Source organism: Zonotrichia albicollis, chromosome 2 (genome assembly GCF_047830755.1).
Source record: "Zonotrichia albicollis isolate bZonAlb1 chromosome 2, bZonAlb1.hap1, whole genome shotgun sequence".
NCBI lineage: Eukaryota > Metazoa > Chordata > Aves > Passeriformes > Passerellidae > Zonotrichia > Zonotrichia albicollis.
In genome coordinates this window covers 43,401,658-43,419,154 of record NC_133820.1, presented here as the reverse complement: position 1 = coordinate 43,419,154, position 17,497 = coordinate 43,401,658, and the positions used below count along the sequence as shown (strand labels likewise).

At 44.5% G+C, this 17,497-nt stretch overlaps 1 protein-coding gene across 6 annotated transcripts in view; it reads right to left on the bottom strand.

Annotated features, from left to right (window-relative positions):
- Positions 1-17,497, bottom strand: part of MYO7A (myosin VIIA) — a 103,278-nt gene that overhangs the window by 14,450 nt on the left and 71,331 nt on the right. For 3 of the 6 annotated variants that reach the window (XM_074534988.1, XM_074534987.1, XM_074534989.1), the window contains 17 exons: positions 16,713-16,931; positions 16,452-16,559; positions 15,694-15,903; positions 14,940-15,143; positions 13,986-14,162; positions 12,081-12,338; positions 10,898-11,025; positions 10,244-10,370; positions 6,342-6,461; positions 5,462-5,635; positions 4,059-4,286; positions 3,465-3,635; positions 2,348-2,465; positions 1,940-2,066; positions 1,656-1,825; positions 1,357-1,547; positions 700-824 (listed from right to left, as the gene is read on the bottom strand). In XM_074534988.1, the coding sequence (XP_074391089.1) occupies positions 700-824; positions 1,357-1,547; positions 1,656-1,825; positions 1,940-2,066; positions 2,348-2,465; positions 3,465-3,635; positions 4,059-4,286; positions 5,462-5,635; positions 6,342-6,461; positions 10,244-10,370; positions 10,898-11,025; positions 12,081-12,338; positions 13,986-14,162; positions 14,940-15,143; positions 15,694-15,903; positions 16,452-16,559; positions 16,713-16,931 (2,855 nt within the window). The remainder of the gene's footprint in view (positions 1-699; positions 825-1,356; positions 1,548-1,655; positions 1,826-1,939; positions 2,067-2,347; positions 2,466-3,464; positions 3,636-4,058; positions 4,287-5,461; positions 5,636-6,341; positions 6,462-10,243; positions 10,371-10,897; positions 11,026-12,080; positions 12,339-13,985; positions 14,163-14,939; positions 15,144-15,693; positions 15,904-16,451; positions 16,560-16,712; positions 16,932-17,497) is intronic. The other 3 variants (XM_074534992.1, XM_074534990.1, XM_074534991.1) reach the window with 1 other exon arrangement.

Here is a 17,497-nt window from a genome sequence, read left to right as displayed (position 1 = left end):
CAGGGAAAATAGGAACAGCTTATGGCCAATGTTTCGCCTAGGGCAGTTGCTTATAGCACCTGGCTAACGAACTCTTACATCAAAAGGGACATCACCATTTAACAAGTATCCAGCTCCAGCTCTGCTCAAAGAGAACCACTTGTACTCTCCTATGGTTCAGAAGAGTCTCTTGTAGACTCTACCTCACTAATGACACCACAATCACCCACCCTATCCCAAAAATCTTCTAGCCACAGGAAGGATGATGGCAATGAATGGGCTGGTTGGAACAGCCACACTGAAAGAATATCACTTAGCAGTATTAGCCTGACAAGGGGAAGACATCTCAGAGGATCTGATCTGCCGGTTTGGATTGCCAGCCCATCCAAACAGAAGTGGAAGCTTTGGTCAGCTGCATTCAGTAGTGCTGCACATTTAAATTTTTGGAACTGAGATGAAAATTCCTATATAGCCTTAAGAAGATCCTCCCACATAATATTAAATTTCAAATTGCTACACCTCTGCTGAGAAGAAATACTTTACAAAACCTTGTCTGTGGAAAACCTGCAGCTCAAATGCCATGACCTAAACCAAAAGTTGCAGTTGTACAAAGTCACACAATGGGGTATTCAGAGTCTTTCCCAGTAGCAAAAATTTCCTGATTCCCAAGCTACCTGCAGATGGACTCCCATAATTTTTGAGAATGGTTAAAAAAATCACCTAAAATAATCATAGGAAAATTCCTCCAAGGTGTACGGCTTTACTCTTTCTTCACTGTCTGAAACTGCCATCTGCGAGGTTCTGATAACATCTTGTCGTTGGTCAGGGGTCATTGTGACCAGGGCCTGTGGGATGAAAAGCTCTCTGTTACCTGGTATCTTATGTATTCAAAGAGAGGAAGCAGATATAAAACAAGAACAGTGAAAATGAGAATAATCCATCAATTCCTGTTAACAGTTGGTTAGAACTGTGCAGTTGTCATTTCTCTCTGCCATTCTCAATCACTGATGCAAGGAATAACAAGTATTTCCATAGTGTTGATCACTTCCTAAGGAAGATACTGTGCTCTGGAACCTACAGCTCCACATGTGAATATAGCAGTTCCCTCCAACCACAAACACATCTTTAAGCAATCAGGCCAGCTGGAAGGATTTAGCACAATTCATGGACATTCCAAGTCACAAGTTTGTGGTGTCCTGAGTGCCAAGATCAGAAGAAAGGCTGAGATCACTTTTGCCTTGACAGCTTGTTACCTCTCTCATCCTCTTTGGTTTCTGCCTTACGTTCAGGGAGACTTGGCCAAATCTAAGCACTCCATGAAGGCTTTGACCTCCCAGGACATTGTACCAAGTTGTGTAGTTCCATAAGACTGCTTACCACAATCTCCAATGGAGGCATGGTGACGGTAGGCAAGACATAGACGGAATCAGTTGGGAAATCCCCTCTCTGCTTGGTCCGCTCATTGAACCCATTAGCCCACCCCGAGTTCATCACTTGTTCTCCTGTGTCCTGGTCCAGAACTATCAAGTCTCCTTTAAGGAAGCTGAGGAACCCAGATTCTTCTCCCACTGCAAAAAAACCCCCAACCATTAGTTAGCAGTGGCTTTTTTTTCCAAATTCCTCAGGAATATTAAGTCTATCTCTACATTTACCACTGAGTTGGGCTATTTACTTGCCTGGATTTGGGTTGTCTTGGAGAGTGACCACATACTTGGATCGTTTCCTTAGTCCTTCAAGGAAGGTCACCACCAGGTCCCGGATGTCCTCTGCATTGTTGGAGGTGAAAGTGTATTCATCACCTTTAATGGTGGCCAGGGTGAAACTCTGCCCTTGCAGCTTTCCTCCTCTGGGATATATTTTTATAGGAGACATAAACATGAAACATAATGACATCCAGAGGCAAAGCCTGGAAGAAGACTGATCTATGGTGAGATTGCCAGCCCAGTCTATTCCTCCTTACCTGCTGCTTGACACAGCTGTGATTTCTGGGAAAGAAAGCTCTAAGAGAACCTGCTCCTGTTCATCCACAAAGTACACCCCTGTCCAGTTGACAGCTACAATCACATCATTTTTAGGCAGACTTGGCCCTGGGGTTAAGACAAGACATTCAATCAGCTCATGAAGGGTCTTAGGATATGGAAAACGTTTTAAAGGAGGATGCAATTATCAAAAAAGCTCTGTGGTTTTTTAAGGGAGACAAATAGTGGCAGACCCAAAGCCTGAGCCATTGCTAATCAGAATGCAACAAAAAATAATGTGTCCAAAAAAGACCATCTAGAAGGCTCCCTTCTTGTCTCTGGAATCCCCACCTCTCCTTCCTTTTGCTTTAGAGCAGCTTGTGCTCTGGGGATGTGCTCTACTGACTCACCTGAGAATTTGAAGGCTTCATAAAATCGAGAAAACAGCAAAGGCCACTTGAAACGTGCAAAATCCACTACTTCTTCCTTGATCTTTTTTGGGTCTGTCCTCTTCTGAGTATAAATTCCCTACAGAAAAAAGCAAACCACAACCAACATGAAGCAAAACACAGTTATATCCAGGAAGGGAGCAAGGAAAATCAATCCATGTAACCTGAAGATCTTGGACCAAATATTAATTGAGGTCTCAGTGGGGCTAAGGGCCAAACTGCTACAGGAACAAGTGACAGTTTGGTCAAAGTCCTGGCCTTCAGTTCCCACTTTATGGAATAATTTGACTTGGAGAAGGCTGGGCAAGCATTTGGAGTGACCAGTCTCAGGGAGGTTTGTCTCACTAGACTGTGGGTTTCCCTAAAGTAAGTATTTGCTTTTCAGCTTGACATTCCTTTAGCTGGAAGCAGACACTCATCCCTTAAGCCCCTTATTTAGGGCATCCTTAGACACCTGACGCTTCTGTACAATGCCGACAGGCTGATGGGGGATGTGCAAGATCTAAGTGAATCCCTGTGTCTCCACTGACAGTTAAGTTCAGGTGGGACTCCCCATGCACATGGAGATGTTTACATAGTAGGGATCCTGATCTGAAGATGGCTCCTGATGTTAAATGAATGCCCATGCTCATGCCAGGAACATCACCCCTCATGAGTGGTCAGGAGTACTGGGTAATGAGTACTGGGAAGTGTTGTTGTGTGAAAGTGTCACAAATGTTCTAATTGAGGCCAGGGAGGTTTTATACAGTGCTTGGCACAATAAAGCCCTGACATTACCCAGAGACATGAACCTTCTCTGTAATACAACCGGTAACACCACAATCTCGTGTAACAGGAATGCCATCCCTGAGATGGTGTTTTGCATCTCACAGTAAATCTTTGCAAGATGTCTTTTGCCAGATCTTGCATAAAAACCAATGGTAAAGCTGAATATGGTGATTACTAGCCCTACCCTTTCTCACAGTTTTAGCTTTAGGCCAGGCTAAGAGCTGAGCTATGATGTCTGACACATGTTTAAAAGGCAAATGAAGCTATTGAAACATGACATGGTCCTTGACAGGTGATCTACTGTCCCCACCTTTTTATGTGCAGCTATAATGAGCTGAGCCCATTTTTCCACTGTTTTTGAAGCTGTGATCTCTCTGTCTGGAATGTAGGATGGAATTAGATTTAGCAGCCTTTCCAGTACCATTTCTGACCCGTAGTCCACATAGTACTGCTGGGAAGCCAGTTCTGCCAGATCTTCCTCCTGTGGGAGCCAAACAAATCAAATTAATGCTGTCACCAAGTCATCACAACATCCATCCTCCACTACTCAAGAAGCATGTTGTGGAGGCTGGGTGTACTACATAATTGTGTGGGGATGCTTCTTTTTGGCAGAACTTTACCTTTTGCACCTTTTTGCACATCTAAAGTTCAGGGCATTGACCACTGAAAGCTATGATTAAGTCTTACCATGTTCATTGTTAAGAATGCTCATGCAGCACATGGAAGCTTCCAAGCCCAGTCAAGAGAATCTGATTGCTGTAGCTCCTGTTTTCCAAGTGAGTACCATAATGCCCAAGCTAATGGGTTTCCAGGGAGGAATATTTATCATCCCCTTCATTGTAACCTGTTTCACCATCTCAAAGATACTTGTTGGACCAGACTGGGAGCTGCTGAGGTCACACACCTTGTCACACCGGTACTCCCCAAACTTCACTCCTCGCACAATCTGTTGGTAGATGAGATTGGTGGCCACGTTGTCCTCGCTGGGGTTGTGCCAGGGGGTGAAGATCTCCTTCCTGAAGAAGAGCCGCCACGGTGCATTGCGCTCCTGCGCTCCCTGCTCCTTGGCATACTGCTCGCACTGGGACACAGCATCCATCACGTGGTCATTGCCACTCCCCAGTGAGGACACCTAGGCAGGGCAGAGAGAAATGTGCCATTCACCTGAACAAATGCAGACCGTTTTAGGTAGAGAGATCTATTTTTGAGTCACTCAGACTACCTTTATAATCAGAATAACAAAAATAATCAATGGTCTATGTCATCTAGCCAGCCGAGTCCTGCAGCATGGCTGGGTGAGCCATTACATTTTGAGCTCCAGCTTCCCATCCAGACTGAAAGAAGAGCATCAACATGATTCAGCAAAGCCAATGGTCCCATTTTAAACTATTGTTGATTCATACTGTGCTTTGAAATGTGCTGTTTCAAAGTCATGGACTTGGATCCAACCTAGCTAAGCATCAGAAAAACCCAGAATAAAAGAGCCTGTCCCGTTACAGAAATTTACATGTCTCCTCACTGGGGTCTGCCATGAAGCCCCCAAAGCACTACATCTCCTCAGACTTAGCATCCTTTGCTGAATGTCTCCTCAAAAAAGATGAAGAACACAGAGTGTAAACTATTTTCTTCCCCACCTAGAGGCAGAGGTGGCCACATCTGTAGGTGAGAATGTATTTCATCCTCTTATACAGCAGCTCTTGGTATACTTCAGTTTCACTGACTTGCAGCTGTTGTCTCACCTGATGAAACTTTGCCCCTCTCATTTATGCTCACCTTTATTTTAACAGAATTTCTGAGAAATATATATTTTTAGGTCAAATAAAGTAGGTTAAATGCCAATGCAGGCATGGCAGTTTGGATTTTATCTCATTTCAAATGCTTAATTTCAACTGTTAGCTTTCCAATTAAATCTAATTGGCTCCCTTGCATAAAAATCCAGGTAGGATGTTTTACTGGAAATTCATCTCTAATAAGCTTAACTGAGAGTAAGAGAATAGCATCACATAAGCTTCTAGGAGGAACGGAATTTCTGAAGGTTTCTGGTCCACCAGACTAGTCAGAACAGGTGCATCTTTGAATGGGTTTCTCTGTGCATTTTCCTGTTAAACTCTGAATATCTCCAAGGATATTCAGAGGAAAGAGATTTTCCTACAACCCAGCTGCATAGTTTGACTACTCTTTTTGTGAAAATCATGCTGACATTTGCACTGTAGAAATAATTCCTCTGCCTTCTGGAAGTTATGTGACAGCAAGGAGAACCTCCCCCTTCTTTTCCAGAACTATTCAGGAACAGAAGTTAAGATGTACCTTGTCAAAAAGTGCAATGTAGAGCGAAAAGCCAAATCGGTCCTTCAGGCTGATTTTGTCAGCCAAAGAATTACAGAGCTCTTTAGCAGTTGTTGCAGAGTCTGTCAACAGTGTCTTTGTCGTGCCATCCATAAACGTGACAGGCAGCATGATTGGTTTCTTGGACTTGGTCGCCTGAAGGATTAAAGTCAAACTTTATAATGTTATGTGCATTTCAATACTATTGGCCTGCATACTCCTCCACCCCACTCTGGTAATCACTTACTAATTCCTGATCCCACTGACTGGCTGCTTTTCAGTGCTACCTCACCATATTTATCAACAGGATAATGTACAGCCAGCCACTGGAAGCACTTAGAAGTCACAGATATTTTATTTACTACATTCAGTCATCAAGGTGCCTAATCCAGAAAATAAAAGCATGCTTGGGAATGCTCATAGACATTGGAACACAGCTGTATATGCTTGCAGACCAGTTTAGAAAATAAGCAAATTCGCACAAATTGCCTGTTCCAGCCATAATTATCCCCAAACAAGCCCCAGGGACCACTCATGGGAGGCAGTTTGCCTGCAGCCACTTTCATCTGGAAGATAGTTTTTTGAACACACAGGAGCTTGCTCTGTGCCAGCTGGACTCACCAACAGCACATTTTTAATTCACAAATACTGATGCAGCCAAAAGGATTGATCTTCAACATACTCTGGAGCACATCCAGGATGTACAGGGAACGCAATATGTTGGAATTTCATGAAAATTGCTGGCAGAAATAGGCATTCTGCTGTCCCACATTCTGTCCTGACAGAGATGTGGTTCTTGTGACAGTGGAAGACTTAAACCCTAAGCTCCAGTACCCTGGGGAGGACATGGAGGGGCTCATACCTGCAGCTCCAGCCAGCTGGGTGGCTGTGTCCTTGTCCCGTTGGCAAACGTCCGCCTCAGCCTCTCTTCACAATAGGGAGCATAACCTGGGGGGCCTCCGTTGATAAAGTTCCTTAAATACTGTTGGCAGCAGGGAACACATTGTTTAGACCTTCGGCTTAAGAGGCCGAGCATTTGCAAAAAGTAATGTTTTATTGGAGAAAAGCCCTCTGTGACTAATGACAGTGATACCACTCAGGCTTGGATGTTACTGCATCACATCACTGGAAGCTGAGAGACAGTAGACAGTCTGCACCCCTGCCTTGTTCTTCTACTGTGCATTTCTGGCCTCAGAGGAGATAAGATACCAGACCAGATAGACCTTTGATTGAAGCCAGAGCAGAAGCTCTTCTGTTCCTGCTATTGCTGCCAGTGATTTCTATCTTTGTATTTTAAAGATGTGTTATAAAATGTTATTGAATGTTGGCCAAAAAGATGGGAGCAAATGAAAAACATGTATAAGTAATGATTCCAGAGGATTGTAAATGAGTGCTACTCAGAACATTTAACTGAAAGCACAAAAGATCTTTCACAGTGACATTAATAGATATCTCCCTAGTCAGATTTCAAATAGCATTTTGACCTAAAGTAGATTTTGAAGCACTTCAGTGTATGTTAAAAACATAACGACATTATTCTGATTTCCACAATATGAAAGATAACACACTCAAAAATTTTACACAAACACTTTGGCCAAAATGTTAGCAAAGACTAATAAATCTGTAAACCAATTTTTTCTGAGAGACTTTGTAGAAAGATAGAGTTCTCTGAATGATAACACATAGCTATTCCTTCAGAAACATAGACTGCTTTGTAACACTGTCAGCCATAAATAACACGGCCAGAGAGACAGATATCTCTGTCAATCCTAACTTACAGAGACAGTATGAAGTACCAATGTAACACAGGTAGGTTATAGGGATGAGATCTGTTGAGAGATTTTTGCAGATTGAGGAGTTCTTGCTAGACAATGGCCATTATTCAGCCGATGCACAATCCAGCCTGCTTGTAATAATGGACAATGGACACGTTCACAAACAATGAATAATGGACATATTCAGAAATGGTGTTGGTATATCCTTGAAGAAGATGCAAGAAGAAGAGTCATCAGGACTCAGCAATTTGTCAGCAAGCTTGGGAAAGTAAGAAAAAAGTGAGTCATGGGTGGGCCAGATGACCACAGCAAGACTCGTGAAAAATTGGGTGATCCAATCAGTATTCTATTTTAGACGTGTGAACAGCGAGGATTAACCAATCATGTATTAGCTAGAGATGCATGGACAGCAGAGATTTATTAAAAATATAGTCTTTTTAGGTATAATTAATTTGACTTCACTGGATCATATTGGTTATGGTGTGATGTACCTGAACCTCCGCACCCCGCAGAGATCTGCTGCAAATGATTGTAAATGGTTGATGCAATGTCAAAATGTAGGTTTAATCGTGCTATTGCTAATAATGAACTATGCAATTACATATTTTTTCACATTCCTACTTCCTTGTGCCTGAACCTTCCCACCTAGACCTACTGTTAGCTGAAAGAAAGGTGCAAAGAACAGGAGTGCTAATATGCCTTGGCCCATATTTAACACATGATGCGATAAAGCTGGGATCCAAAGCATAACTTGAATATCTGGGAGCTGGAATAGATATTGAAGACCTGTCTCATTATCAATGAAATCCTTCTCAAAATGTTCAGTTCTAGTTGATACTTTTGAATGACAGAATCATAGAAGGAAATGGATGCCATGCAGAGGGACTTGGACATGCCTAAGAGTTGGGCCTGCGTGAACCACATGAACTTCAACAAGGACAAGAGCAATTTCCTGTGCCTGGGCTAGGGCAATCCCAAACACAAACGCAGGCTGGGCAGAGAATGGATTGAGACTAATCCTGGGGAGAAGGACTTGAGGGTATTCATGGACAAGAAGTTCAACATGACCCATCAGTGAGCAGTCACAGCTCAGAAAGCCAAACGTGTTCTGGGCTGCATCACCAGCAGTGTGGGCAGCAGGGCAAAATTCTGCCCCCTGCTCTGCCCTAACCAGATCCCAGCTGGAATGTTGCATCCAGCTCTGGGGCCCCCAACACAAGAAAGATGTTGAGTTGTTGGAGCAAGTCTGGAGGAGGCCACTAAGATGTTCACAGCGCTGTAGCGCCTCTGCTATAGAGACAGATGGAGAGAGTTGAGGTTGCTCAGCTGGAGAAGAGAAAGCTCCAGGGAGACTTTAGAGCACCTTCCAGAACTTAGAGGGGCTACAAGAGAGTTGGAGAGGGACTTTTGATAAAGGCATGGAAGGACAGGACAAGGGGAAGTTACTTTAAACCAAAAGAGGGAAGGTTTAGATTGGGCATAAGGAAGACATTATTTGCTATGAGGGTGGGGTAAGGCACTGGAACAGGTTGTCCAGAAAAATTGTGTCTGCCTCATCCCTGGCCAGGGTGCATGGAACTCTGAGCAATCTGGTCTAGTGGAAGGAACGCCCTCTTGGCAGCAGGGTTTAGCTGGATGACTTATAAAGATCCCTTCCAGCCCAAACCATTCTATGTTTCTGTGATTCTATGATCCCGTGGTTGTATGATTCCATGTCTGAGCCTCCAGAACTACTTATATATTATTTCTGACAAGTGCTTCACTATCCTAAAGAAACCTTCTATTATTAAAGATTTAAACCAACACAACTTCCTGCACCATACTTCTCAGATCTCATTTCCACACTTAATTTAATTTCCTATGACTTTGCCAGTGATTTATCTTCTTTATTAGATTTCACACTGACAAGGCCTGGGGATGAAGGAGGCATTTCTATTCTTGGCTTCAGCTCTTTCAGTGCTGAACACCCAGTACCTAATCTGATATCTATGGAAATTAATGGAACATCTTTATTTCCAGTCAGGCACTGGAACAAATCGTCCAGGGAAGTGGTGGAATCATCATCCCTGGAAGTATAAAAAAAAAAAAAAAAGCAGATATGGCATCTGTGGACATGCTTTAGTGGTAGGCTTGGCAGTGGTTGGACTTGATCTTAGACGTCTTTTCCAACCCAAAAAATTCCATGACTCTCTAAGTAATTTGGAAACCACACTGTTCAAATCTAGGCAACAGAACTTTGCCCAAAAAAGAGAAAAAGAAAATGCTTAAGAACAACCTGATTTTCTAAAGTGTCAGCCACTTGGCATCTCCTACTGACTTCAGTCCTGCTGATCCACAGTGCTATTGAAGATGGGTTACATGTCATCTCATGTGGCTGCTTGGAATTGGATGTTCTCAATATGACACATGATGGGGAACATAACATCATTCAGAGAGCACCTTTCCAAATGTACTTCCATGTAAACTAAATCCTTCCCTTTCTATGTGCATTTTTTTAGTATAAATTTATATTTGTAATTGGCTGTGCTCTACTTGCCAGTTATGGTAGAGTAGATGCCTGAGGTCATACTGTCAAAGCCAGTAAATGCTGAATGCACAGGCCTCTGCCTTCAAGAAACAGAGGAGAAATGTGGGCTATTCTGGTTGAGTGAATTCCACTTGCAGGCTCCCACAAACAAATTTCCTACCAGAAGTCACTTAATCTCATCTTCACACATCTACATGCAGGAGACATCATGTAATTTGGTTGTCTACATTACCTTTAGAGTCACAGGAAAGAGACAGTCACTTCTCAGGAGTGACTCATCTGATTGACATTAAACATTGAACCTTGGATCATGAACAATTTCCTTAGGAACTCTCTCATCTTCATTTCTGGCAAAGACTAGGATTCGTCTACTGTGAAACCCAAGAGAAAAGCTGGTCCCATGAGTAGAAAAGAAAATGTATTGGTAGATAATTCATTAGACAAATGTAATCTACAAGTTACCTTCACAAACTTCTCAGAAGGAGCAAAACATCCCACACAAAGGGACATCAGTATCCAACCCCTCGCGTGGCTGCTTTTGGATGGGTTCTGAGTCAGCTGCTTGCAGATTTGACAGTAGATTTCATCCCTACAATAGGAATTAAAAATAATTAAAAGTTAAACAATAAAAAAGAGGAATTATTTAACACTAACTTCTCTTAATAAACATAAACACATAAATTGGCTAAACCAGAGATGAGCAAGTGCCCTTCATTTGACACTTTTCAATTTTTGAATGCTTCATTTAGCAGCTGAAATGAGTTTGAGTTTTTCATTAGCAGACCATTAAAAATATTCATACAAAAAAAGAGATACAATAGTCAAATGGAAAACAGAGAAGTGAGGAACAAGAGTGGACATTTAAAAGACCAATCCAGTGTCATTAGGACTTCCAGAAATATTTGAATCCGCATGGTCTTTCCACTGGGTCTGATATGGGCAGTAAGGAACATGATCCAGCCTAGTCTGCATTATACAACTTAACCATGAAAATAATGAAATGAGAGCTTTGTAAAGCTGCAGACAATATCAAACTTGTTTGAATAGCTCAAGAAAAGCTCAAGGAAGAAAGAATGGAAAGAATGGCATGTTCATGCCTTTGTTTTGATGTCTAACCTTAAGGCTGGCCTGAGGATGCCATTACCAATAATGAAATGGAGCTTCTCCAGGTTGGAAGTGGGTCGGTCTTCGAGCATGCTATTACCCTGCAGCGTAGACTCACCATCATGAAGTCTCTTTGTCACCTGCCAACCAAACGTATTGGTCTCTTTCAGGACAGCCAGTCACTGTGGGCCCCCCCACCCCCATCCCAAGTGTGTGGTGCTCCCCAGAAGGACTCCTCCACCAGCCAGGAGGGCTCTCAGTTCTTTGATCTAGGATTTTAAAGGGAATGGGAGGGTTTGACTGCGTCGGCTTTAATCATGTGTGGGTGAAATTAAAAAGGGTCCTGTCTAGTTACACTTCTACCTGCTTGGTCCTGTCCCAGGGTTTCTACGATGGCACCCCCTTGTATCCCAGCTCTGAGCTGGTCCTGCTTCTGGAAGAGGGACACCAAAGTTCTTTGGAATAAACCATCTAATTGCCAAGGAGGACTTGTCCCTTTAATCTAATCATATTAAAATAATCATCAGTGTTTTCACAGGCAAAATTCCCCATGCTAATGGTGCAGCTGAAACTGCATAAGCAGGGTGCTGTTTGTGAAAACAAGGGGTGCTGTTTGTGAAAACAAGGATGGCACTTGTCTGCCTAGCAGCTCACTGTCTCAGCTAGTCAACCCCATCTCCATTTAGAGAGATGGACATTCCTAGAGCATCTTCAGAGCCAATTAGGGTGAGCTGGATTGGGCCCGGTTTCTCCCCACTGACCCCTACGGAAATATCTCACAGAGCAATCTTCATGCTCTCAAGCAGCTGTAGCCAGGTAAGATGGTGCCTGCTCTGGAAATGGGCAGTCTATCAATTGTCTCCATCATCCCCTCCTGAAAGATTTATCATTCCTGACTCTTTTGAGATAGCACTTCTCAAAAGCTCTCAGCCTGGGGTAACTGCTCCCATGGGGAATTCTGTCCCTGGCACAGGAGTGGAGCAGAGTGCTGTTGGAGACCCCATCTCTGCTATCTACGGGCAGGAAACTAACAGCAGGGATAGCAATCAGACCATCACAGAGTGGTGAGAGGTATCAGCAGCTGGATGGAGGGCTGTGAAAGAGGGGAGGGAAGGTGCTGGATGGATGGAGAACAGGAGCCGAGGGGAGGCCGGCGCGAGGTGCAGAATGACTCAAGGAGACACGGGAAGCCAACCTTTCCCCTTAAACACTCCTTAAATCTTTCAGGCAGAGAGACAGGTAGCGCCAAACCCAGAGGAGGGCTGGTTCTATGTTGTCTAGGGAAAAGCAGAAGAGAGTCAGAGAGGGCTGCAGACAATCCAACGGCACTTGTGCTGCCAGGCGGCCAAACGTCTCCCCTCACCTCCTCCGTCAGTTTGGATTTCTTCTTGAGCGTTAAGGAGACCAGTTTGTGCCGCACACTGTTCTTCTTGTGCCCATCAACATGAGTACTCTGCAAAGCAAGAAGAGGGGATGCAAAGTGGTGAGATGCAAGTGCTGCACAAGTGCTCTCTCTGCCTCCCTGGGCTCCTGCAAAAGACCATTAATCCTGAGCAGAGACTGAGATGTGTCAGAGGCTACTGGGAACCAGAAGGCTGGACCCATATTCCTGAGCCTCTGGATAACCCAGGACTCGCTCTGAATTTTGTAAATACTCTCTAATCAGTAAGTGTCCCTCAGATCAAAATTATATATTGGGAACATATGAAAAAAGTTATGTTGAATACACGGCTGATTTGTGCTGAGCCCAGGTCCACCCCGTTCTGCTGTATGACAGTGGAAATGAGATGAGCAAGACCACTCTCTGAGACAAGCCATTTGCACAGCACGTTTTTAGCTGGAAGTCATGTAGCCAGGGATTCATGGACAGGTAGTCCATCCCCTGTGGTTTCATAACTTTTAACCAGTCCTGTGCTCTGTCAGGTTTCCCAGAAGGACACCTTTGATGTGGGACAGTTCCAGGCACTGACTATATGTCATCATATTATTTGCTGGCTTTCTGCTTTTATAGCAAAATTTGGGCCCAGTTAACCTCTACCCATTTAAACAGCTTTGAAAAGACCACAATTTCACAGCTAAAGGACACTTCAAGTCCTGTGGCTGTGATGGTTTATATCCATTATAAACATGAGCTGGTGCTGTAAACCTGGATTTCCATATAATTTTGCTCAGGTATCTTTTTGTACTGTGACAAGATGATTTAACCACAGTCAAAAAGGACAGCTTAAATTTCCTTCTCTTCTGTTCTACCTGATATCTCAGTTGGCCAAAATACAACTTTTTGTAATAAACAAGAAAGAAGTTATGGGCAGAAGGAATGAAAGGTGATTCCTGGTATATATTTTTACAGAATTATGATCCTAAGGCTACTCTCATCAGGTAATTCACTGGAAGTGCTGAATGGTATCGTCATTTTAAGAACAAGAGATTTGTTAATTTACCTCTACAAATACTACAGAGATTGTCAAGAAAACTTCTTGAAAATTGAACAGTGGCATTCCAGAAGATGCCAATAGTGGATTATATCTCATCCTGTTGAATAAAGCAATTGCCAAAGATGAAAATGTATCAGCACTGTGGACATTGATTTCTCCAGAATAATGTTTTGTCTGGGAAGGATACTAAGATGAAGTCCTCCAGTGACATCCAGAAGGCACTCAGGATGCAATAGGGATTTAGTTTTTTAAAAAAAATTTATTTCCACAGCCTAATCTCCTGGTAAGTAATTACTTCCTGCTCCAAGATTAAGGGCACATTTTTAATTTAGTCTCTTCTGACTCAGGGCAGATCAAAAGGAAATCTCCAAGTAAGAAACATAGGACATTGCATTCCCCCCTGTACTTTAGCCCTGCAGGGTGGAGGAGAGAGATCAAAGTCCCATGAGAGATATCAGGGCACTTCCTTCACTGGGGAACATTCAGCTGGCGGACATTCAGCTCTCCCTGTGAGGAAGGGACAGGATCACAGGCAATTCATAGCATAAGTGCAAATAAAATCAACAAACTGATTGCCTGCAGCAAACCCCACAAGTTGTTTCTTTCCAACACATTTCACCAAAACCTAATAATAACAACATCTCTTTTACAGCCACAACAGTTACCTCTCCTTCTCCCTGCAGAGCCTGCAGCTCTTTCTTATAGGTCTTCTTCCCAAGAGTCTCATAGATTTTTGTCATTACTGGTATCTTTTCACCACCATCACTCATGGCTGTGTGGTATTTCGGCTCAGGAAGGTCTCCCATGAAACGCAGGATTGTGATCCATACAGCAAGTGCCGCCTATTTGAGAGGAAAGTCACAGCCTGTTAGCTCACACCAGGGCAGTGGAGGGGGTGGTCCAGCCATGCTGAATCCATCAGGATCCCCACTGTGGTCTCTCTGTACATCTGCAGGAGATAAAATGCTTCCTTGTGCCACACATAACAGTTCTGCTTGCAGCACGCGTCCTCTCTGAATGTTGGGCAGGCTGCTGGCTGGGACCACACATTCTGTGCGGCTCTGTGTTTGTGTCACCATCAATGTGTCTGTGAACCCCACAAGGGGTTTGCTGCTTGCCAACCTTACCAAGAGGCAGGGACTGGCGTCTCCTGACCCACAGTGGAAGAAGAACCACAGTGAAGGCAAGCTCATGGGTAATGTAATATGCATTATAGGCATGCAGGTTCAATCCATTTCTGCTCTTGTACTGCTGCTGTGGGACAAACAGTTCTTCTCTTCTAGCTCCGCACTGGTGATTATGACAGGGTAAGAAGCAACTTTTCCAACTTCCTAGAATCTTTACAAGTTGTGCTGAAGCAACAATTTCCATTGCCCATGCCCTGAGCACCTCATTGTCTTAACACCAAGGTACAGAGAGGGACCCTCCTCTCTAATGCTCCATCCCTCTGATATTCCCTGTTTTACCAGCACTCAAAGCATACTGGAGGGACAGTGGCCATGGACACATATGTAGCAAATGAGTGTCTCCCAAAAGGGAAACTCCATCTGGCTGGAGGGTTCCCCAGGTTTGCTCCAACCCACCCAGCCCTGCACAAGGTTTTTCATCTCCTGCCTCACCAACTGGTCTCCTTCATCTTCGTGGTACAAGAGAGGCTGCTTGAGGGGCCGGCGGATGTACGTGTGTGTTGTTGTGCCCTGGAAATAGGTGGCAGCAAACTTGGCAAATTTGTATTCTGATAGGTCTTCTTCCTCCTCCTCAGGGAGAGGCAATGCTGCATCCAGGTCCTCTTCCTCCAGCTCCTTCTGGACTTGCTCAAGATCCTGTTGTGGAAGGAAATGTCAGACACTCAGCATGGCTTTGGATATCAAACTACCATTTCTCTTTAGGCCTGGCTTTTCTGCCAGTCTGATTTCCATCCCAAAACAAAAAGTCAGCTGGAGGAAAAACATGGAACATAGCTCTAGAGCCCATGCAAAGCCCAAGCTTTGAAGGACATGCCTGTGCCCAGGAATATCCCCAGAGCAGTAGAAGATACAACAAGATGCCCTATGCATAGCATGAGGAAAGGATGTCTAAGAGCTAAATGCCATGAGCTGTGATAAACCTAAAAGGAAAGATCTCAAAGGCCACAAGTCCTTGGTGACCCTATAGTGACAGCACTCTCCTCCATTTGGTAGTCCCAGGGAAAGATGCCAGGATGCCTGTCCATCTCTAGCCACAGCACAATACCCTCTGGGGTCACACAGGAGAGCCTGACCTTGAAGGAAGCCTTCAGAGACCCACTTTCTTATTACTGTACTCTTTCTTGATCTATTAATGTTTTGCTAATGCCTGTCATGTGACAGCTAGGCTCCTGTACATCTCCAGTACCTCAAAGCCATTGGGCGCCTGTCCCTCCTGGCCAGGAAGGGAGGAGGTTGTCCCCAGGAATCCAAACATTTTGTCCACCATTTCTGAGTCATTCACTGGCTCATTGCGAGCTCTCTCCATTTTTTCTAAGAGCTCTTTCTTCCGACGTGCTTCCTCTTTCTCCTTTACTTCTCTCTCTGCATCTTCCCGTGCCAGCTGGGCCAGGCGTACCTGCAAAAGGAGAAGTGCAATGACCGAACTGCTACTTCCAAAGAGCTGGCAGTAAATTCCAAAGGGCCCGGCATTAGGAAGGCAGGCTGCCTGGTGCTTGGGGCACTCTATCTGTATCATGACTTGGAGCAAATCAGTGACATGTCCATGTCTCAGTTCCCCAACTGCAGAAGGACAAAGCAATGCATTTTCCCCATTCCTTAGTGCCTGTTTAGGGGTGTTGGCCCATGCACAGCAACTCTCACTGACCTAATTTTTTTCTTTTATACAACAGCCCTGCATGTCCACACACACACAGTGTCCCAGTTCCCCCTTTATACAATAGCAAAAGTGAATAATAACTATAATCTCTGGCATTCCTGTGCAGCAAATCAGAAATTCTGGAGCAGACTCAAACTAATAGAGCACAGAGTACTTTGGTGAATTAAATACAAATCACTCAAGCAGGGCAGAAATCCCTTAGATATTTTTGTCATTGTGTCTCAAAGAAGCAAAACTAGTTCCTGGAGAACAGACAGAACCCCACAAAGAGATCAGTCCCCATGTACTTGGTGTTTCTTTTCTGCTTCTTCTTTGGCTTTCTTGGCACTCATCTCCTTTCGAAGTCGTTCCTCTTCTGCCAGCCGAAGTTTCTCTGCTTCCAGGCGTCGATAATACTGTGGGAATAAACAGAAGAGCCTTTCTGAATAGGCATCTAATTATTTTTGGAATTATTTTTTCCCCTTTAAAATTGCATCCCAAGAGCACACGACACAGAAGCACGTGTTTCTCCCCTCTCCCCATCTCTGTTCCTCCTCCATGGCACTTACCTCGCCCCGGAGGCGCTTGTAGAGCCTTCGGGCGATCATGCCGCGGGCGTAGGCCTGCACGGTGAGCACGGCCCAGAGGCGGTGCCGGAAAGCCCTGCGGACCAGGTAGCCCCGGCACCGCGCCTGGAACTCGATGATGCGCCGGCGAGCCATGTGGTACTGCTTGTGGAGCTTGCGGGATCGGTACAGGGCCTGCAGCCTCAGGAAGCCAATCCGCATCTGCAAGAGGGAGCAGGATGAGACCGCCCCGCCAGCCCGGGGCTCACCCACCCTAAGCAGATTTCCACTGCTAATCTCCTGCTTGCATGGCTGTAAATAAGGGCCACTGAAATCAGTCCCCACGACAGCACACCTTCTGGAGGGAGGTTCTCCAAGAGGGTGAAGAAATGAAGCTGTCTGGCTGCTGCATTGATTCAAAGCCCAGGAAGGACAAACACAGTTTGTTCCCCACTGAGCCTTTGAGAGGCCTCAGGATGTCTGGCTGGCCATCCCAAGGTAGCCATGAGCCATAAAGGTTACTCCTATGGAGGTCCAGCATCTGCAAAACCCCTGCCTGACAGTGAAGGTGCTGTTCGATGTCAAGAGGCAGCATCCTAGCCAGCCTGAAAGTGGCTATTTCTATCAAGTTGAAAGCTTGAAAGGTTATATTGAGATACTTTAGACCTTAACACACTTTCCAAAAGACCCTGCTGTTGGGTCAAAACCAGTTGGAACAGGGAGAGAACAGGACTATGGACTAGGAGGGTGAGAAGCTCAAATATGGTTCCACATGGAGATGGAGTACA